The sequence below is a fragment of the Ochotona princeps genome, chromosome 5 (genome assembly GCF_030435755.1).
Source record: "Ochotona princeps isolate mOchPri1 chromosome 5, mOchPri1.hap1, whole genome shotgun sequence".
NCBI lineage: Eukaryota > Metazoa > Chordata > Mammalia > Lagomorpha > Ochotonidae > Ochotona > Ochotona princeps.
Window position 1 is genome coordinate 75,931,812 of NC_080836.1, and position 23,124 is coordinate 75,954,935.

The 23,124-nt window shown below is 46.8% G+C and overlaps 1 protein-coding gene across 1 annotated transcript in view; it reads left to right on the forward strand.

Moving 5' to 3' along the window:
• Positions 1 to 23,124, forward strand: part of LOC101522091 (aldehyde oxidase 2) — a 75,525-nt gene that overhangs the window by 14,887 nt on the left and 37,514 nt on the right. Inside the window, exons 10-22 of the mRNA XM_058664805.1 lie at positions 1,068 to 1,160; positions 5,087 to 5,238; positions 7,720 to 7,813; positions 8,132 to 8,241; positions 10,003 to 10,187; positions 10,871 to 11,033; positions 13,993 to 14,085; positions 15,170 to 15,339; positions 15,892 to 16,006; positions 18,021 to 18,143; positions 20,551 to 20,647; positions 21,362 to 21,486; positions 22,178 to 22,311. Coding sequence (XP_058520788.1) covers positions 1,068 to 1,160; positions 5,087 to 5,238; positions 7,720 to 7,813; positions 8,132 to 8,241; positions 10,003 to 10,187; positions 10,871 to 11,033; positions 13,993 to 14,085; positions 15,170 to 15,339; positions 15,892 to 16,006; positions 18,021 to 18,143; positions 20,551 to 20,647; positions 21,362 to 21,486; positions 22,178 to 22,311 — 1,654 coding nt within the window. The remainder of the gene's footprint in view (positions 1 to 1,067; positions 1,161 to 5,086; positions 5,239 to 7,719; positions 7,814 to 8,131; positions 8,242 to 10,002; positions 10,188 to 10,870; positions 11,034 to 13,992; positions 14,086 to 15,169; positions 15,340 to 15,891; positions 16,007 to 18,020; positions 18,144 to 20,550; positions 20,648 to 21,361; positions 21,487 to 22,177; positions 22,312 to 23,124) is intronic.

The window sequence follows — 23,124 nt, forward strand, 5'->3', positions numbered from 1 at the left end:
CAGATTGACACTGCATTCTTGTCCTGTGGTTTGCTTTGTTCATTCACTCACGTTGCTGCATGTGACTCTGCTATGCTCCACTGTGCAAAAGGGAACAATTCGCTCATCTGGGTTTCTCCTAAGGGACAGCTTGGTGCGACAGCTCCAACTGTTTCCAAGTTTTGGCTATTATTAATATGTATCTCTGTTTTTCCTGGTGCCTATATGTAAGAGTATTATAGGAACTTCTCATCCTATTTACTATCCAAGTACTCTGTGTGTGTGTGTGTGTGTGTGTGTGTGTGTGTGGTGTGTGTGGTGTGTTTTAAAGATTTATTTATTTTTATTGGAAAAGCAGGTCTACAGAGAGAGGAGAGACAGAGAGAAAGATCTTCCATCTGCTGGTTCACTCCCCAAATGGCCGCAATGGCTGGAGTTGAGCCAATCTTAAACCAGGAGCCTAGAGCTTCCTCCTAGTTTCCCACAAAGATGCAGGGTTCCAAAGACTTAGACAATCCTGGACTGCTTTCCCAGGTCACAAGCAGGGAGCTGGATGGGAAGTAGAGCAGCAGGGACATGAACAAGGATGCCTCACTAGGAGGTGGAGGATTAGCCAGCTGAGCCATCACACCAGCCCAGCAGTCTGTTTAAATGCATAATGTGGCATCTCATATGGGCACTAATTTATGGACTGGGAAAGCAGTGAGGCGTGACTCAACTCCTTGGGACCCTGCAACTATGTGGAAGACCCAGAAGAAGCTCCTGACTCCTAGCTTTAGAGGGAATCAGCTCCAGCTGACGTGACCACTTAAAGAGTGAACCAGTGGATGGAAGATCTTATCCTCTTCTCTCTATAAACCTGCCTTTACAATAAATCTCTTTTTCTTTAAAAAGAAAAAAAAATGCATGATGTGGATATTGGGAGAGTAGGCAAATCACACTGAAATGGCCAGGACATAGCTTCCCACTGTACATACCTATTGTCAGGCATTAAAATCTGCTTCTGAATATTTTAGAACAAAATTTCAGCACACAGAAAAGGCATCTTCTCTTTCCTAATTATCCTTAAAGTGTATTTTTCTCTCCAGGCCCTGCAATGAAATCTCAAGGACATTTTTACCCCGTTCTCCTCTCTCCTGCTAGGATCCCTGAGCTGAGGGTGGTGACAAAAACAAGTGATGGTGAGTTCCTGGTGCTGTCAGGGCTGTGAGTGCTATGTTATGTGCAATAAGGCTGATTACTCAGTCAAAAAGGGGCGGGTTGGGGTGGGAAGGAATGAATGAAGGTCAGGACCTTGGCTGTGATGAGGTAGAGCAATAATGATCACTTTCTTAATTCAAGCAACAAGGAGGTTGACTGAGCAGAGAGTTAGTCAAGGCTGGTTTGGAAGGTGCATTTGTTTAAGGGTCTCAGGGGATGGGAACAGAAGGGAACCGGCTGTAGCTTTGGCCTTCCTAGAATCCCACCCTCCTGGCCTCTGCTCATCCACCAACAAACATAGTTTGAATTGTATGTCCTCAAGCCTGCACTTCCCTGGCCGGTTCCCTATTTTTTGCAAGGGTCAGGACCCCTTCTGGGGCTTGCCCAACATCAGGGTTTCCTAGGTTCCGTCTTGAGACAATTCAGAAAGCAAATCTGACCACCAGGTGGAAAAATGGAGGACTGTGCCTGGATTTAGCTGAAACCCTGCTGCTGGCGGGAGCGAGATGAGGGAAGGAGGGTGCAGTGCAGCTGGATAGCAGGCCTGGGAGGGAGGGTAAGGCGGGAGGCCCGGACCCACTCCTTCCGGGGGTCATTTAACCCTCCTCGCTGAAGCCTCTCCTTATCACGCCACCTTTCTGACTAAGTCACTGGAAATGGGCTGCTCTGTGTGCAGATCAGGGGAAACTTTCCTTCTGCCTCCCTGCCCAGAGTCCCTCGTACCTGTCCTTCAGAGGGCCGCTGGAGTACAGTTCAAGGTCCTGAAATAACACAGATTCTCTGCTCATAGACAAAGAAACTGAGGCAAAAAGGAAGTGGATTTGTTCCCAGCTCCCCAGGCTGGCTGGTGGTCAAACACAACATGTCCAGCCCTCAAACCAGAACTTTGCTGCCCGGTCAGCCTTCCTCCCAGCCCCAAGGCCATTGGACTGGCTCTTTGCGTCTCCCCACCTCCCTCCCCTACACACACACACACACACACACACACACACACACACACACACACACGCTGGCGCGCGCACGCACACAAATCTGATTTTTGCAGGTTAAGCAGATCTAGATTCAGAAAGCAGAGTTAAGCAAGCAATGTGCCTTTTTCCAGGACTCTTAAAATTAAAGCGTGAGTGCCCTCTAGTGGCACCTAGAGTAATTTCCTTGCGTCTCAGATTTTTTTCCCCCCCAAGGATAAAGGACATCACGGAGAAGGGTGGGGGAAGAGGGGAGACAAATGTAACCCGCGCCATCGCTCCTCAGCAACCTCCCCAGGAACTAAATTCCTGGGACAGCTGTAACCTGGGCTCAAATATTTGTCTACATTTTACATGCTCACCAGTGTTGCCTATACGTTAAGATCAGCGCGCTTTGTGTGTGTGTGTGTCTCAAAATTGTTAGTAAGTGTCCAGAAAGTCATTGCATAGAATCCGTAGGACCACAGTCTGCAAGAAGCAGGAGTAAAGAATGAAATCCCCTTTCTAAGGCTCAAAGCTGAAGCTCTCACACACCACTGCAATGCAGCCTCAATTTTTGTGATCTAGGATGGAGTCAGACATGAATGAAGTACCCTTGGTCTAGCAGTTAGAATGCCCTCAGCCCCACTCCAGAGTGCCTGGGGTCAGTCCCCAGCCTCAGCTCCTGACCCAGCATCCTGCTAACACAGACCCTGGAAGGCAGCAGCTGTGGCCCAAGTCGTGGGTTCCTGCTACCCATATGGGAGACCTTAGTTGAATTTCTGGCTCCCAACTTTGGTCCTACCCAGTCCCAAATGTCACAGGCACCGGGAGTGGGGAGGGGGGTATTCTCCATCTTTCTCTGTCTCTCAGTGACTGCAGTGAGCATAACTTTTTCAGTATAACCCAGCCCCAACTGACACAGTCACACAAGCAGGGGAGACAGCCAAGTGAAAGCCCATGATGGACCATCTGGACTCGATCTGATTTGAAAGCTTCCAAGATCCCAGACAGCAGAGCAGACAGCTGGCATTTCCCCCTCCGCTGGAGTACAACTGTCCTTCCCTGCTTATGTTGATCGGGCAGCCTCGCTAGGTTGTGTGCTGTTTCTGACCTTATGAATAAGAGGAAGTCTGTTTCTGGTTTCTTCTCTACAAATAAGCTCCAGTCTAATTAGATGACAGGAAGCAAGTTTGGTGTTTCCTAGCACTTCTGCAAAGACAAAGCCCACATATTGGCAGAAGCTGAAGACCAGGCTCCAGGGGGCATGTGAGGAGGAAGCAGAGGCAGCAGCTGGAGCGCCTTCAGGGGACACTGAGTCAGGGACAGGTGAGGGGTCCAGAGACCTGGGCACCTCAGTTACTCCTAGACAAGGTCTGCTTAGCGGCCGGGTAATTAGAACAGCTGGGGCTTTCCCTGACCCATTAAGTTAGAGAAGCAGTAGGGGTGCTGTGTATGTTGCCGAGGTAGGGAAAGTTATGCCAAGTTCACATTCAAAATTGATAAAAAAAAAAAAAAATGCAGCCAGGCAGAGGGTGAAATATCCTCAAAGAGCATTCAACACAAGACAAGGCTTAGTCCAGCGTGAAATGTGCTAAAAACAGATTCACCTCCGTTAGAGCCCAACCCTGCTGGTGATGTCAACCCAAGCCCCACATGCAAGGGCTTCAGCCAGCAAACCCCAAGGAATTCTGGGCGTTGACTCCAATAGGTGCCCAAGGCTTTGGATGAGGTCAGAGACAACCTCAACTTAACAGCTGATCTAAACGCTTGCATCCTGACCCTGAAGGTCCCCCCACGTGTGGCCGCAGCTGTTGTCCATGGCTTGAATGCCTTCCTGGCCAGTGAGCAAATGGCATTACTCCATCCTCCAGCCACTCTCTTCCTACTTCTCTGGCCCCTCCCTGGGAACCCTCAACTTCCTTACACCCGACAGTGCCCACCATGATGCCTGGCACAGCACCTTACCCAGACTTGGTTTTCTCTCATTGCCTGACACTCCTCACAGGGCTGACTGCTGAAGATTTTGAATTTCAGGCACAAATCCTGCAATCAAAGCATTATTGTTCAGACAGTGACCCAAAGACTTCAGTGAACTTTGCCATTGTTTTCTGTTACTTTTTTTAAATCTGCTTATTTTTTTTTAATTTATTCATTAATTACACTGTGTTGTAATTTCATAAGAACTGGGATTTTCCCCACACTTCCCCACACCCTCCCCCCATGGTGGGTTCCTCCACCTGGTTGCATAACCATAGTTCAAGTTCATAAATCTACTTATTTTTTTATTTTCCTTGAGAGGCAGAAAGAAACAAAGATCTTCCATCCACTCATTCACTCCTCACAAATGCCCATGGCAGCCTGACCTGGGTCCAGCTGATGCTAGGAGCCAGGAACTCAGTCCAAGTTTCCACATAGGGTGGCTAGGATCCGAGTACTTGGGCCATCACTGGCTGCCTCCCCAGATGTGCATCAGTAGGAAGCTGGATCAGAAGCCAAACCAGGCCTCAAACCTGGGTGTTCTGTGTGGGATTTGGACATCCTGAGTGGCATCTGAACCGAATGCCAGCCCAGAGCTGTGTGACAGCTTCTCCATCATCAGCCAAGAAGCTATCCTGGAAGGTTCTAGTAGGGTCTATCTACCACCTGTGAGTTGCTGTTATCAATTATGCTTGCTAGCCTTTATTTCCCCAAATCTGCCCAAAGAAGAATACGAACTAACCCTAGTATTCCCAAATCCTGTAGTGCAGAAAGGTCTACCACCTAGAGAGTCCTGCAAAAAACACTTTGCCCAGAGACCTCAGTCTAACAGATCTGGGAGGGCATGTCTGCTGTTTGTGAGCTCTCTGCAGCCAACAGGGGAAAGGCCTGCATGGGCTGAACACCAAGGCCTTGGTGTTGTGATTATAGTTCAACTGTTCCTCCTACCCCACTAAAAACAAAGACCATTTTCTTGCCAGGTCTGACGATCGGGGCTGGCTGCAGCCTGGCCCAGGTGAAGGACATCTTGGCCGAGAGCATAGCTGAACTCCCAGAGGAGCAAACGCAGACCTACCGTGCCCTGCTGAAGCACTTGCGGAGTCTGGCGGGACAGCAGATCCGGAATCTGGCGGTACGTCCCCTGGTTTCACTCACTGGGCACACCACAGCTCTCCAGCCTGCTGAAAGGTTGAAGGGTGCATTGGTAGACTCTGTGTGACAGACACAATGGATATGGTAAATGATATTTAAAGCAGTTTCATAAAGTATTTAGAATCACATTCAAAATCAAGTTCAACAGAGTGATGAAGCAACAACACAGGTGAGCAAAGAACATCATGACTGTGCTGATCTTGTGCAAAGTGTGCCAACGTTTATTCCTGGGCTGCTTTGGCAGAAGTGTAGGGTCTAAGACAAAGAAGGTAGCCCTCTCTTCTCTGGACAGGCCACACCACCACAGAAAAATGATGAGAAGAAAGGAAAGGGGGATGTAGTTTTGGTTCCCAAAACATGTATGTTCTCTCTTTCCTATATACCCCAAATGGTATTTGGGAAATTCTTGGGATGTGAGCAAGCCGGGAGGGACAGGTCTCCTTTGAGAAAGCAGTCAGGTGAGTCCAGAATGTTCTGCATCCTGTTGGGAGCCCTGCATGGACATGCTGGAACCCAGCAAGGAGGCAGGTGGCAGGAGCAGGTATGTCTGGAGCACAGCCAGAGAGAAAGAGAAAGATGCCTTCAAATAGGGAGAACACACGTGCATTTGTAGATGATCACACTGCAGAACAGGAGTGAGCCGTGTGAGCCTGCATGTGGAGGTGGATTTCAGCTCAAAGAAAACAAGGGAACTTTAAAACTGAGCTGTTGGTGGAACTAGGGGTCCCTGTCTCTAGCCATGTTCCAGCCCAGAGAGCACGCAGCTCCTGGGCAGTCAGCACAGATTCCCTCCATCTGTGGGGAGGAAGGTATTGCGATAAGGAGATGGTCATTTCCCTCCCACTTCTGGGATGCTACAGGCTCAGTCAGACCCAGCAGCAGTGGGCCAAGGGCTCAAAGGGTGATCTTCTCCCCTGCTGTAAATGTCCCAGAACCCTGGACTGGCCCGCATGGAGAGCCTGTGGGCCCACGACAGCACAATTAACACTGGCCATCTGCACTGTAGCCACGTCCAACCTGGGCCATGGAGAGTCAGAAATGATTGCTGAGCCTCACTTCCTAGGCTCAGATCCTCAGAGCAGACCTTGGTCAAGTTCCAGAACTTTATGCCTAGTGTCACCAGGAACCATGGCATCCCTCTTGCCTGGTCCCTCTTGAGAATGGAATAGATACAAAGGGACTTTAAAAATCAAGAAGAAATAGAATTAAAGGATGTTAATTGAAATGCGTGCATAGTTTTCTCATAACACACATCTGCCATGGAATTTTTAAAGCTTTCTCATATAACATAAATTATTTAAAAAAATATTTTTGCACCAAATAAACGTATTTAAACTTACTAATTTGAAAGGAAGAAAGAGAGAGAAAGACAGAAGGAGATCTTCCGTCTGCTGATGCATTTCCCAAATATCCCAACAGCTGGGGCTGGGCCAGACTCACTACAGGAGCCAAGAACTCAATCCGGGTCTTCCATGTGAGTGGCAGGACTCAACTACTTGAGCCGTCACCACTGCCTCCCAGGGTCTACATCAGCAGGAAGCTGGAATCAGGGACAGAGCTGGGAATTGAACCCAGGCACCCCAACAGGGAACACAGGTATCCAACCAGTAGCTTCACCACCAGGCTGAATGCCTGCCCCTGGCAACAAGTTTATAGTGAATTTGAACTGAATTTTGTCAAATGTTCTTTACTGTAATTATTGAGAAAATCATGATTCATTTTTCGTCTTTCTTCTGTTTATACGATGGCTTCCATGGATTTCCTAATAAGGCATGCCTAAAGAAATCCCACATGGTCAAGGTATCTTAGATATCTCTAATATATTACTGCCCCTAACTCCTACACTCCTTCTCCCCTAATTCCATTTCTCCCCAGATTTTTTTTAAAGATTTATTTATTTTATTACAAAGTCAGATATACAGAGAGGAGGAGAGACAGAGAGGAAGATCTTCCGTCTGATGATTCATTCCCCAAGTGAGCCGCAACGGGCCAGTGCGCGCCGATCCAATGCCGGGAACCTGGAACCTCTTCCGGGTCTCCCAGCAAGGGTGCAGGGTCCCAATGCATTGGGCCGTCCTCGACTGCTTTCCCAGGCCACAAGCAGGGAGCTGGATGGGAAGTGGAGCTGCCGGGATTAGAACCGGCACCCATATGGGATCGCGGGGCGTTCAAGGCGAGGACTTTAGCCACTAGGCCACGACGCCGGGCCCTCTCCAGATTTTTTGATATGGCAAATGTGTCAAGAGGTTAGGCAGATGCTAGGCAGGGGCGTCTTCACTTTTGGCAAAACCTCTCCTGAAAGGACCCATTGGGCCCTCTTGGTGGCTGAACTGAAGCCCCTCTGCCAAGCAAAAGAGAACTGGCCTCGGATCCTTTCTCCGCCCTGTTGCAGCCACTAGGACGACCAAGAGCAAGTGGCTGTGGAGTGGAGACTGTAACCAAGTTGTAATTCTCTCCTTAGTCTCTAGGGGGACACGTCATAAGCCGCCATCATTTTTCAGACCTGAATCCTATACTTGCTGTGGGCAACGCGACTCTCAATCTAATATCTGAAGGTAAACTGCCCTGGGACCCCCTACACTGCACCTAAATATCTAAATGACTTCGTCTTTATACATATACAAACACCTTAAGAAATTGTTTTGTATCAGAGTCCGGGTTCTGAACAATCAGTTTACTAAGGGGAGCAAACGTCCCCACCGCCACCTTCCTGTGTGGCAACAAATGGACCCCCAGGACCGTGTCGTAGGCCCAGGAGCCGGCCTCGCTGGTGCAGAGCATAGTGAGCACTGCTCCGCACCCACGTCCGGACAGGGCAGAGCCCTCTCGCTGTTGCTGGTTGGGATCATGCAGACAGGGCATTTCTTCTGCAGAAGGGGCGCGGCAAATTCCGCTCAACGAGTCTTTCCTTTCCCGGCTGGCAAGTGCGGACCTTAAGCCAGACGAAATTTTGGAATCAGTCTACATTCCTCACTCGCGCAAGGTCAGAGTTCCCTTGGCTCCGTTTAGCGTCTTTCCCTGTTCATAGCTGAGTCCAGATCATTAGAAATTGGAAAGCAGATGGCAAGACAGTAACTTTGCTCCCTCCCCCCCGAAAAAAAAAAACCTGTTTCCTGTCCCGCTGTGGACAGCCCAGCGCCCAGAGGCGGTCTGGAATATGCAGACCACCGGGTGCGGACTTGGGGCTATTGTTACAGCTGTGGGGTGAGGCCTACACAGGCCCCGGAGGTCGGAAGATTCCAGATCTCTGGCCGTGGGCTGGGACTTCTCCACCTGACCCACAGCGGGTGCAAGTCTAGAGCGAGGCCTCCACTCTCCCCTGCAGACACCCAGTGGCTCAAGGTAGTTCCAAGACCTCCAGTTGTTGACAACTGGGTTCCGTGGGGGTGATGTGGCCATGCAGCTGGCTAGAGAGACTTCTGTTTGTTTGGGGGTTTTGTTTTGTTTTAGATTTATTCATTTATTTGAAAGGCAGAGTTCAAAGAGAAAGGGAGACACTGAGAGATCATCCATCCACTGGTTCACTCCCCAGATAGCCACAATGGCAGGAGATGGGCTGATCCGAGCCGGAAGCGAGGCACTCCTTCTGGGTCTCCCATGTAGGTGGTAGGGACCCAGGCAGGATGCCTGCATGATCATTATTAGTGTTTGCTTTGGAGTGGAAACTGAAAATGAGCTAACATTCAAGTGCACATGTGTGGAAGGGCATGCAGACAGGAAGTGAAGCAGATGCAGGCAGGAACACGCAGGGGTACAGCAAAGATGGATGTGTCCAGGGCAACAGCCAGCCACAGGGCTCTGAACCAGGCCTACCATGTTCTGGCACTGGGGCTCAGTTAAAGCAACTGTCACCTCCTCAAGGCTCCCATACCCACCACTGGAAAGTTCTGTTTGGTTCCTTCTTGAGTTTTGCCAAGTGAGGAAGTGGTCATCTCTACAACATAGGAAGTGTGCTAAATCACCTTGTTGCCTTTCAGAAACCTTGTGTTAAGAGGGTTCCTCTAACCGCAGGACAAAGGCCACTGACAAGTGAAGGAGGGAAGGGCACATTAGAGTGTTTCTAGTGTGTGTTTCCACAGCATCCTGTGTGTCCTGACCTCAGAGGAAAAGCAAGTGGGAGCGGGGAAAGGGTGTGTGTGTGTGCCTAGCAGTGCATTGGCTCAACGGGCTAATAATCCCCCACCTCCAAAGCGCATGCACCCATGTGGGTGCCAGATTGTGTTTCAGCTGCTTCACTTCCCATCCAGCTCCTTGCTTGTGATCTGGGAAAGCAGTGGAGGATGGGCCAAAGCCTTGGGGCCCTGCACCTGCATGGGAAACCCAGAAGAAGCTCCTGGCTCCAGTTCAACTCAGCTCTGGTCATTGCAGCCATTTGGGGAGTGAACCAACCAACATATGAAAGATATTTCTCTCTGTCCCTCCTTATTTCTGTAAATCTTTCTTTCCAATAAAAATAAATAAAATCTTAGAAAGAAAGAAAAAAGGAAGGAAAGAGGGAAAGGAAGAAAGGAAGAAGGAAAGAAAACAGGATCCTGGGCTCTTGAGGGTGTCCAGGGCTTTGGGCTGGGCCCTTGCAAGAATGCCATGTTCACTTTGAACAAGGAAGCCACTAGTGCCTGTTTATGATGCCAGCCATCCCCATGCATGTCCCCTTGGATTGAGCCTCCATGAGTAATTGGAGACACCAAGACACAGAGCCTAAGCCCTTGGTGTTAATGGCCCCACACGGTTTGTGTCTCTGCAGTGGGAATTTGTGTCAGCCTTCCGGCAGGCTCAATGCCCACAGAATGCCTTGCCTGAGGTGAGTGCTGGCATGCGCGTCCTGTTCAGAGAAGGCACAAACACCATTGAGGACCTGAGCCTGGCCTATGGAGGCCTGGGACCCACCACAGTCAGCGCACAGAAATCCTGCCGCCAGCTCCTGGGGAGGTGAGAGACCAGGCCTGCACCACAGGAGGGATACTGGACATTGAGAAAAACAACTGGAAATCTGGCTGTGGCCAGAGCTGATGGCAGCCTGGGAAGATGGGCACACCCACATGCTTGTTCTCTTTGTAATCTTGCTGAAGGAGTTAGATGTCATTTGACTTCTGTAAATTGGATGCCATCTTTGTGTGAGGAATCCAACCCAAATGACCCAGCTTGAGGTCAGCCAGGATGTGCTTTTTCTGTGCCCCTGCCACCCCAAGCTATCATCTTCAAGTGTTGATCCACACTCAAGCAAGCACCCATGGGGCGACACCCAAGATTCCCTTTGTGGGGTGCACCCAGTTCCTTCCTCAGCATCCAAGTCTGAGTCCTGTTTTGTTCATAATTGATCCCAAGGTTATGTTTCTTTGGTACCCAGTTCTATCCTGTTCAAGCATGTTCCACAATGTGCATGGCCAATGCTGCAGTGAAACACCCCCCGCCCCATTCTCAACCAGCCTTCACCCTTGGAGCACTCAACACAGTCTCCCGAGTCCTTGGTTTTTCTGAGGGGCTTGACCAGGTGATTTCTAAGCTCTCTTCCTCCAAAGGTAACTGAGGTTTCTGAAGTATCACTGACCGCCATCCATCACATGATGGAGACTGCCCGCTAACTGACTCCCTCTTGCTACCAACTCTTGCAGGCGCTGGGATGAGCTGATGCTGGATGAGGCTTGCAGGCTGCTTCTGGATGAGGTCTCCCTCGTGGGCTCGGCTCCGGGTGGCAAGGTGGAGTTCAAGAGGACTCTGTTGGTCAGCTTCTTCTTCAAATTCTACCTGGAAGTTTTGCAGAAACTAAAGACTCTGGCAAAGCTGTGGAGTGGGTCTGTACGTGTGAATGCAAATTTTTAAATAACTTTCTGGAGTTTTTAACTGAACTTCTAGAATAAGTTACACAAATCAAAACAGTCTCATTCTTGCCCTTGTCATATCTCCCTCTGATCGTACTTACAGCTTCATCTCATTCAGGAATCTGTTCCTTAGCCACACCCTGCACAGCCCACTATGTTTTTGTTTTTTCTAATTTTTTTTTGAGAGACAGATTTTTTCAAAATATATTTTTCTTTTTAAATTTTTATTTATGGATTTATTATTTTATAATATACTTTCGTAGGTCTGGGATTTCCTCTCCCAATCCTAAGTCCCCACCTCCCCATATTGATTTCCCCTATATTATTACAATGATAGAGTCCTTCATAAATGGTCAAAAGTCTATCATTCTGCTATTTAAGTGTATCCTGACACTGAGGTATGGACAACGGCAGAGAGTCCAGCATCCTATTGTCAAGATATACTCAACAGTTTCACTGGGAGTCCATCTTTGATTTGGAAGTAGAGATGCACACTGCATTATATCTTCATATCTGGATTTGATAGCCTCTATTACACAGTTACCATACATTCCTTGAAATTAAAAGGCATAAAATAAAATCAGCAGCAGGAAGAAAAATAGAAAATTTACAACAACATGGAGTTAAATAACATGCTACTGAATGACCAATGTCTCACTGAAAACATGAAAAAGAAAATAAAAAATCTTGAACAAAATGATGCCACTGACCTATATGTCATTGAAGAAATTAGTAAGAAAAAAAGTTTTTTGAAGAAATGAAAATAAAAGCAAAAATGTTAAAACCAAAGAGATACAGTAAAAACAGTATTGAAATAAGTATTGATAAGGCTAAATAAGTATTGACCCTGCACATGCCAGGATCCCATATGGGCGCCGGTTCATGTTCTAGCAGCCCTGCTTCCCATCCAGCTCCCTGCTTGTGGCCTGGGAAAGCAGTTGAGGAAGGCCCAAAGCCTTGGAACCCAACACCCACGTGGGAGACGTGGAGAAAGTTCCTGGCTCCTGGTTTCAGCTCAGCTCAGCTCCAACCATTGCGGTCACTTGGGGAAAGAATCAGCAGACAGAAAATCTTCCTCTATGTCTCTCCTCCTCTCTGTATATCTGACTTTCCAATAAAAATAAATCTTTTTTTAAAAGAAAATATTTATCACATCAAGTGCTTATAAAAATAGAAATATCTCAAATAAATTATTTAATAATGCAATACAAGGACTTATTAAAAAGAAAAAAATGAACAGGAAGCAAGAAATGATTAAAAATCACCACAAAAATAAATGGAATTAAAACTAAAGAACTCTAAATTGGCAAGAAGAAAGAGTCATTTTTTAAGAAGATGAGCAAAGCAAACTTTTAGCTAGACTAACAAAAAAAGCAAGAGGGAAAAACCAAGTAAAATTAGAGATGATAAAGAAAACATCATAAGGAACTAGTGAGGTGATCGCTTCTTGATGAATGGATCCTTTGATCATTATGTGATGTCTTTTCCATCTTTTTTTTTTAACATTTTTCATGTCAGAGTCTGTGTTGTCTGATTTAAGAATGGCTTATACCAGCTGGTTTTTCTTTTCTACTAGCCTGGAATATCTTTTTCTATCCTTTTACCTTCAGTTTCTGTGTACCTTTTTTGGTGAAATGTGTCTCCTGTAGGCAGATAGATGGGTTTTGTTCTTTTATTAAGTATGCTAATCTATGATGCTTGATTAATGACTTTAAGCCATGTACATTGAGTTAATAAATACAGGTAGTGATTTGATCCTGTCATTTTAACAATGAGTTGTTCATTGCTTGATTTAGTCTTCTTTTGTTGTTTTATTGGGACGTTCTCCACGTTTGTCTCTGGTTTTGGTAGGTGCTGTTCCTTTTCTCTGTCAGTGGAACATTTTTAAGTATCATTTGTAGGGCAGGTCTGGAAGAAGTAATTCTTTGAGCTTCTCTTTATTGTGAAAGAATTTTATCTTATTTTTTAAAAACAAAGGAAAGATTTGCTGGGTAAGTATTCTAGACTGACAATTTTTTCCTTTTAGATTCTGGAATATTTCACTCCATTCTCTTCTGGCCTGTACCTGTTGCTGCACCCACTTATTTGGGCTCTGCCACTCTGCTTTTGCTCGTGGTCAAATCAAGCAAATCAGCAGGACAGGCAGTTTCTATGCCTGGGTTCACCTCCTGAGCTCCCGGTGAGCTCCTCGTCCCACCTCGCTGCTGGTGGAATGCCAGTCTCCACTGGGGTATCTGGTCACTGCAATACTGCTCCGCTGTCTCTGCTGCTTCCCCATGTCCACCGATCTCCAGATGTCCCTCTGCTATCAGCCTGGCCTCTCTGTTTCCCAGGAATCATGGTCTCTCTGCTTCACCCTGGCTAGTGATTGTCCATCTGTTTAAATGTGTCCTTACCCTATTCCACCATCCTGTTTCTCTCCTGAAAGATTTTTACAGAGAGAAGACATGGAGAGAAAGATCTCCCACCTGCTTGTTCACTCCCAAATGGCCACAATGGCCAGAGCTGAGGTGATCTGAAGCCAGGAGCCAGGAGCTTCTTTCTGGCCTCCATGAACTCAGGTTTGGGGGCCCAAAGCCCTGGGCCATCCTCCTCTGTCTTCCCAGACCATAATCAGGGACCTGGTTTGGGAAGTGGAGCATCCAGGTTATGAACCGGCACCCATATGGAATGCCAGGGCCTGCAGGCTAAGGATTAAGCTGTTATGCCACCATGCTGGCTCCAGTCCACTGTTCCTAAAGCATCTAAGTTCCACCACCTCAAATGGACCTCTTACTCACCCACCATATCCCAGGAGAATCCCTGCTTCCATTTGACCTCTGCATCTAGAAGTTCATGTGAACTGCCTTGAGTTCACGTGAACCAGCTCAAAAAAATTAACCAGCTCCTCTTTGTCGTTGTGAATCAATTCTCAGGGCAGCCATCATCCCCCTGAAATTCCAGACCGGTTCCTGAGTGCCCTAGAAGATTTCCCAGTCACAATGCCACAGGGAATTCAAGAGTTTCAGGTCAGTGAGCCTAATGGGAACCCAGAAACATGGGACATGTTCAGCCTCTGCAGAAAACGTGAGATCTCAGGGTTGCAGTGTTTGTTCTGACTTGACTCTTGCGAAATCTATGTCAGGTTGGAATCCAAGGTCAAGTCTGAGCTGCTGCTAAATGGACTCAAGGCTGAGTCACCTGACTAATCAACAAACTAGCTGCTGCAGTCTCCGCAAAGTGGTACTGTTTGCTCATTTGTTTGATATTTACTCAGAAGAACAGTTGAGCCAGAAAGTTCAGCCTCTGGCAAATATTTAATCTCAAGCCAGCAAACAAGAATCCTACTAACGACTGAGCTCAGCTTTCTGGAAAGACAATTCAGAAGACACTATTCTCATTAGAGCATGTTCCCTCTCCTTCCCTACCTGTACAAACATAGGCAAGCATGTGTGCAAATAAGCATGCACACACATACATACATGCTCGTATACACACGCATTCATACACATATGCAAACTCTCTCTTACACACACACACACACACACACACACACACACACACACATCTTCCTTGAGAACAAATTTATTCCCTCCACAATGAACCCTCCTGCCTTGTCTTAAACTCCTAGCATAGCCTTTGTGCCACTCACAGAAGCACCAAGACACGTTTAGATCTGGGAGGAGAGCATGGCCAAATTCTACCTCATCCTGATCCCTTGACCAAGTCAATACTCTGGCCTGGATTTGGGAGCCCTCAGAAACTGTATCAGTTCAGCCCGTCCACTGGTAACCCTTTACATTTCAGGGAGAAGGGTGTGGGGAGACCACTTGGGAAAAGGAGATAACGAAGGAGGAACTGGGGTGCTCTTTCACCTACTTTACTGTTTTGCCGAAAGATTGGCTCATCTGGGGCATTTCTACAGAGCTGAAATAATAATTCCTCAGCCTGATTGCAACATTAAACAGGCACAGCACCATCTGACCCACTCCAGTGTTTGTAGCCCCGGGGTTGCTGTCTGGTTTCTCAATCTCAAGACAGGAGTTTTGGTGACTGGCCAAGCCACTTCTGAAAGCCACAGGGTTCTAGGGCAGTTCTTGCTTTCCTCTATAGAGTGTGGCTCCTCACCAACCTCTCCAAGATCCCATTGGACGCCCCATCATGCACCTGTCAGGTCTTAAACATGCCACGGGCGAGGCCATGTTCTGTGATGACATCCCTATGGTGGACAAAGAACTTGCCATGGCTTTGGTGACCAGTACCAGGGCTCACGCAAAAATCATGTAAGTCAATGAAAAGCTTTCAAAAATCTTTAAAAAGACTTCCTGAAGACTCTCTCAGAGGAATGCCCTGATTCTACTGATCCTAAAATGAAAGAGAGAGAAGGCAACCAGCACTAGAAAGAAAGGAGAGTAACAGGAAATGACCAACAAAAGAGAGAATATAAGTCAGTTATGGGCTCCCTTGTCTTGCATCACCATGCTGCAGCCTCTGGTGTAGCTCTAGGGAGTAGCTCTGCAGGTGATAGAACATTGACACACCTGCTCCACTACTAAGGGATAAATGGCCATTGTCCTAAGCTTCCAAAGAATGTCCCTTGTTAAAACTACACTGCCCATTTCACAGCTTGCTCCCTTCATAACAGCTTAAGTGTTGCCTCCTAGCTTAGCAAGACATCTCCTGGACCCCAGTTCATGGCAGGTGCATTCTGATTAACCGAGGCCTAAGCTGATTTGTTGCCATATATTTTTATTTCAACTGTACTGTAACCCTCCCTCACTTTTGGGGCCCTGAAATATTGCCTTTCCATTCCTCAAATATCTCTCTTTGTTCAGATCAATTGATTTCTCTGAGGCCCTTGAACTTCCAGAGGTGGTTGATATAATAACAGCTGACGACATTCCAGGCACCAATGGTACTGAAGATGACAAGTTATTGGCCATCGATGAGGTACGTATGAAACAAGTGACTTTGGGCAGGTCATCGCTGAGGTGCACCTGCAGCCAGCTCCCCAAGCCTTCTAACCCCTCTCCACTCTAGCATTTTTATTCAATCCTGCTCCTCTGAGATAGGAGAGCAGCATAATGAAAAGGAGTCTTACTGCAGAATAGCAAACAGTCCTAATTCTGACACTACATGTTCCTGAGTCCTCTTACACAGAGTTCAGTCCACTGAGCAACTGATTTGTAGCAGGATAGAAAAACCTAGAAAAATCTGGAGACTACAAAAAATTATAGCCACTCCCACTTGTTGTCACTGAACTTCCTCCCTTCCTGATCCACCCCTTCTTCAAGTCACAACTACCTTCACACACTCCATTTTTAATTAATACAATTGACTTTGTCTTTTGACCTTCCCATTCAAATTCACCAGTCATCCACTGGGTACTTGACTGGCCCCGTTCAAGCTCCTTCACTTCCACTCACAAGTTTTCTCACTCTGTGAGAATCCTTATCATTCAAACAGGAGTCACCACCACACCTGTTTTGTTGTGTCATCATGAGATCTCAGAGCCTGGAGCACTTGTGGAATGCCCAACACTCTGCCTGGCATGTGGAGGCTGTCAGTGAGTGCCAGTGGGGCAGTCACATCATCAAGAGTCCCATGCAGACTTTCTGCCTCAGCCTTGGAACGAACAGCTCCAAATAAAGAGCTGGGTTCGGAGCTGCTGGGCTGCTCGGGCTGCCATCACAAAGTCCTGCAGACAGGGCAGAGGCAGCTGGGATGAACCACCCTCCGGTTCTGAAGGTTGAGTGCAAACTCAAAGTTTCCCTGGAGGCCTCTTCTCCAGGGTATGCACAGCCAGCTTCTCATTGGCCTTTCCTCCACACAACAGCATCCCTGATGGATTTTCCACATCTGTAAGAACACCAGTCATATTGGATCTCATTTAGCCTGCCTCACCTCTGTGAAGATCCTGTATGCAAATCCAGTCATGGCAGGTTGGCTCAACATAAGAACTTTGTAGCGATGCAATTCAGCCCATGATGGGAGTCATAACACACACACACACACACACACACACACACACACACACACTTTAAAAACTTATTTGGGCCAGTATCATAGTGTACTAAGTCTCCTGCCTCCAGTGCCAGCAATCAATATGCGCATCATTTGGTGTCCCATCTGATCCATCTCCCTGCTTATAGTCTGGGAAAGCAATGGAGGATGCCACAACTCCTTGGGCCCCTGAAGAAGACCTGGAAGAAACTCCTGTCTCCTAGCTTCAGATCAGCCTCACTCTGGCCATTGCAACATTTGGGGAGAGAACCAACAGATGGAAACTATCTCAAATAAAAATAAAATAAATGTTTTTAAAAAGTACTCATCTGAAAGGCAGAGTACCAGAGAGAGAAGGAGACACACAAGGAGATGTCTTCCATCTTTTGGTTGATGCTACAAAAGGCCATAAGTGACCAGGCTGAAGCCAAGAGCCAGATATTCCATCCTGGTGTCCCACATGAGTAGCAGTTGCCATCTCTGAGTGCTTTCCCAGGGGCATTTGTAGGAAGTTGAATCAGAAGTGGAGTAATCAGGACCGGAACCAGCACTCTAACATGGGACACTGGCCTTGTAAGTATGGACTTAACTTACTGAACTGCAGTATGCTCATACCCCTGCCAAAATACTTAACTTTTAAACTCTTAAATAATATCATGAAGTGATACATGTGAGCAATACCACAGAGGTCACAATAGATACGTGTCACAATCAATTTCACATCCACTCTGGGGTGAACAGTCACTATGAAAAATGGCAGGTGTCTATATTAAATAAATGGCAGCTGTCTATATTAAATAGTTTTTCATCAACTTTTTTTGGCCAAGCACATGAGATTGAATGTAATTACAAAATTGTTATTACTTAACAAAGAGATCTAAGACATCAGCAACTAGTAAGATCAGGCTAAGCTGTTCTCACCTGAAATTTTCTATCTGAGGACTGTGTGTACTTTCCATAGGTTCTTTGTGTGGGCCAGATCATCTGTGCTGTGGTTGCAGAGACAGATGTGCAGGCAAAGCGAGCAATTGAAAAGATAAAGATCACTTATGAGGATCTGGAACCCGTGATCTTCACCATTGAGGTAGGCATGGATGGCAGGTCTCACCCTAGGGTTGTTGAGTCAATCATTGTGTAACTATGTTTTTTTTTTTTTAAAGATTTATTTTTTATTTTTATTACGAAGTCAGATATACTGAGAGGAGGAGAGACAGAGACGAAGTGGAGCTGCCGGGATTAGAACCAGCAGCCATATGGGATCAAGGCAAGGACCTTAGCCACTAGGCCACGCTGCCGAGCCCATGTGTAACTATGTTAACACAAGATGAAGTCAGGGACCTGTTTTTCTTCATGACATTGGCTGGCTCTAGAAAAATCGGCTTTCTCGCAAAGGTACTATTTGTATGAACTGCAAATTTGGCTGGCTCCAAGGAACAGGAAAAAAAGAGAAGTTTGTCTTTCATGTTCAAAAAGTCTCTGCTGTGTCTTAGTCTGCTTTGTACTGTTTTAATGGAATTCTCAAGACTGGGTAACATTATTCACAGAAATTCATTTCTCAGGGCTCTGGAATTTGGTAACCCCTAGGCTGAGGGATCTCCCATGGCAGAAGACAGAAGAGTTAGAGTGCACATGGTCCTACACGAGAAAGAGTGAGAAAGTGAGTGAGCAGGGAAGAGTGACAAACTCACAGTAACGAAACAATCCCACATTAACATTGCCCTATTCATGAGGCAAAGCCCTGCTCACCTCTTCAAGTCCTAACTGTCAAGGCTGTGGCATTTAGGATTCAGTTTCCAATACATGGAACTTTGGTGTACCCTGACCCTGGGAGGTTGCAGGTGATGACCGCAGCACTTGGGTCTCTACCAGCTGTATGAGATACCTGGTTTGGGTTCCGGGTTCCTGGTTTTGACCTGGTCCAACTCTGGCTATTGCAAGCATTTAGGAAGTAAATCAACAAATATGCAATCTCTTCTTTCTCTGTTTCTCTCTCTGTTTCCCTGCCCTTGAAGTATATGTAAGTAAAAACAAAAATTCTTCTATGACCAAAATCAGATAACAAAATAGTCATATCACCAATATTGGTTTATCCATCCATTGAGTTATTTATGTGTCTATATATGAAAGGCAGTGTAGGTTAGTGGCTACAAAGCACAAGTCCCAGACCCGAACTGCTGTTGTTAAATCATAGCTGCACCACTTACTAGCCATGTGACCTCAGGCAATCTCTCTATGCCATGGTGTGCTCATCTGTAAAACTGCAGTAATAATATACCTTTCATGAGCTTGTCACAAAGTAGTTACTACCTGTAAAGTGCTTAAGACAGTACCAGGCATGTAGCTAGTGCTCACTAAATACTAGCACAGCATATGTCATGATACTGTAACATACTCACATGATACAGTGTGATAAGAAACATGCTTCCATATGTACCATGCACATGTGACCTATTATAAAATAGTAAGTGAACAGTTCTACTGTATTTGTAATATTTTGTTGCTTTGAGAAGTCAGGGATTCATCACTGGTCAGCATATTTAAACCAAGCCTGGGCTTGAAAACTACCTCTCAAGTTTGTTTGAAGCTTGGCTACGGGGAAGTTAAATATCCTCCTTCAGTTCCATTTCTTTGCCTACAAAATAAAGATAATAACAGAATCAGTGTGAGAGTAGAGGCAAACATACTGTTACTGCGCAGGGCCTAACACAATGCAAGCTCTCAATTAACAGCTACTCTCTGGTCCTCTAATATCAGCAAGAAAGACCATGGAATCTAAGACTATTGGCAACAAAGAATACAGGAGACAGGGGTTGTTGGAAAATCAGCCTGGGTCTAAAGGATAAGAAATATCAGTGATTCCTTGCATATAAAATCAACTGGTGCTACTGCCAGGGGAAAAGAAAAAAACATAGAATGAAGGGTTAGAAAGGTACTTGTGAGCAATGCCAAATATCAAAGAAATTAACATATGTCCTACAGTGTCTGCTGAGCTTTCTTCCCCAGAGAGGTGGGAGTGTGTGTGTTTTCTCCTTCAGTTCAGCCTCAATTTTTTCCAGACTGCAGAGTTGGAGGTACTTGCACATGAGCTGCTTAAGCAGTCTAACCCATGTGGTTTTCTTCAAAGAAAAAGTAAAAAAGAGGAACCCTCCCCCACTCATAATGCATTTGGATCTGCCACTTGTTCCCTGAACCATCCACACCAAAAATGAGAGGCAAATAGTCATCATCCTGTACTATCATGGTGCACTCCAGATCTGAGATCTAAATGCTGCCCCCTTTCTGGTGCTATGTGCATCTGTCCTGCCAGTTTTCTCTGCAAATCTAGAGTGTTTCCTCTGACATCGCATCTCCACTGTGCTGCTGGTCAAGTACTTGTCCACCTCTTTGACTGCTTCCCTGTGACCCAGGAGATGGAGATCTGAGGCACAGTGCTAGCTTTGGAAGAACAAGTTGGGAAAACCAGCTGTTTTTTTTTCCTCCTTCTCCTTCAGGATGCTATAAAACATAATTCGTTCCTATGCCCTGAAAAAAAACTTGAGCAAGGAAACATTGAGGAGGCATTTGGAAAAGTGGATCAAGTAGTTGAAGGTAAGGGGCTGGCTTGTGGGGCAGTGGGTGCAGCCTCCACCTGGGACACTGACACCGAATGGCTGTTCCACTTCTGATCCAGCTCCCTGGTGATGCTGCTGGGAAAGCAGCAGAGATGGCCTGGGTTCTTGGGTGCCTGCTACCCAGATGGGAGAACAGATGAAGTTCTGGCTCCTGGTTTTGGCTTGCATCCTTCCCCCCACCCAGTCATTGCAGCCATTTAGGAAGTGAAACAGAGAATGTTCTTTATCTATCTTTCTATCTCCTTCTTGAATTTCAAATATTTAGATAAACCTTTGTTAAGAATTGCTGAAGGTAAATGACTTGGAACTGTTACTAGAGTTCTCATCTGATTCTGTTCTGTGATCTCCCCTTGGGAAGATCATCCTCCAAAGTCTCAGGGCTTGGCTAAATTTCTTATTCCCCCTCCTCTCCTGGGCATGCAAATGTGGGTTGTGTTTATGGGTGGGAGGTAGGGAGCAGCATATTTGTGTTGGTCAAGGACAGAGTAAGGGACAGAGCCTGGCCCTTTTCACTTGGTGCCCAGAACTATGGCCGCTCAAACAGCTCATCCTCTGTTGCTGCAGGAAAGATGCCCAATTCCTTGCTTGGGACAGATCCAGGACAGCCAGTGCACATCTCACTGGCTTGTGAACTCCCCACCAGGGCAGCCTGCCACCAGCCAGGCTCTTGGGAATTTTCCTGTGTTTACAGGTGAGGTCCACATTGGTGGACAGGAGCATTTTTACATGGAGACGCAGAGAGTGCTTGTGATTCCAAAGGCAGAAGACAGAGAGCTGGACATCTACGTGTCTTCCCAGGATCCAGCCCACGTGCAGGTGAGGCTCTGGGGTACTCTGCTCCCCCTGGAAACCCCCACAGGCCCACGGTGGGCCACCAAGTTTCAGACATCAGCCGAGCAGCTCAGACTTCAGACCCTTGGCTGGTTTTTGTTTTGTTTTGTTTTGTTTTGCTTTGCTTTTCTGGTCTTGTCAAGTTAAGAAAAGAACACCCATGTTCACTTTAGGCTTGAAGAGGTGTGGGGATGTGCATGAGGCTCAGGAGCTCTCTGATTGGATGGCATGCTGAATGATTTCCTCATTTGACATTTTTCTTATGTAATCATCACGGGTCACCCATGGAGGGAAGACACTGCTATGTGCACATTTGCATTATCTCACTCTAAAATGAATGCTAGGTCTTAGCCACAAGCCTGCCAGTCATTCCCAGTAGGTTGTTAGTTGTGTGCTGGTTCGTCCACTTTGGAACTTTTGATCTGTGCATTTAAGTATGAATACAGCTTCCTTCTAGCAGGCATCCAAGTCAATGCCATCTTGCTGCTGAAAAGACCATTCCATGAAGACACGCTGTGTTTATGGACCTCCAGCCCCCTTGGAGATGCAGGCCGACCCTCCCTATCTCCCCTCAGCAGAAAGTGTAAATTAATCCCGCTGTCAACGTGTTGCAGGCGACAGCTCCTGGTCTGGTTCATTCTTAACTATGAACCTTGCTGATGTTTCACTTTTGCAGAAAACAGTGTCATCTACTTTAAACATCCCCATCAACAGGATCACCTGCCATGTGAAACGAGTGGGTGGCGGTTTTGGGGGGAAGGTGGGAAAGCCAGCTGTTTTTGGAGCCATCGCAGCCATCGGTGCTGTCAAGTAAGTAAGCCCGTGGGAACTGGGGGTGCAAAACACACAGGGCCAAGGAAGGCAGAGCCATACCTGACAGCCACCTGGGCTGCTGTCACAACTAGCTGTGTGTTCTTGGGCAAGTCTGCCTTCTTCTTAGTCTGTTTCTTCATAAAATAAAGTTGACACCGACCCTCCAACTCTTTGAAATTATTGCAAAAGGCAAATGGACACAGAACTTCGAAGATTCCAATAAGCGACAAACAGGAAAGTGGTTTTATTAGATAACCCCTCATGGCTGGGGTTCCCCCATTTCCAAAGTTCAGGAAAGGTGGCCTATTTACGAGAGGGGCAAGTTGCCCTGCCCAGGTGGAATGCTAAGGCAGAGGTTGCTCTCTGACTTTTCCTTCTACTCTCAATTGCAGAACAGGATGTGGTAAGGAAAGAAAGACTCCCACGCTTGGCTTTTGCAGGCCTCTGGGGGCCTGAAAGTGTCCATCTCAGGGGACAGACGGTTCAGTTTCTGTGAGGCCTCCCGGGCCAGCCTCAGTGCCCCGCTCTCACCTTGCTGCTTACCCCTCAGCATTCCTGTTTAGTGTGTGTTGGCTTTTCTATTACTGGTTCACTTCCTGTGGCTCTCTGTGCATATTTTGTCAGAGCCCTAATTAATCTGTAAACTTCACAGGCCCTGCTTCCCTTAGCACCTGGGTAACTCAAAGCTGTGGCCCAAAGTACCCAGAAATAGGTCTCCACCCAAAATGAAAGGTGGGAGAAAAGTAAGCCCAGAATCCCACTTCCAGGTCATTCCATAATGAAGCTGTCTCTGCTCATACTCAGCAGGGA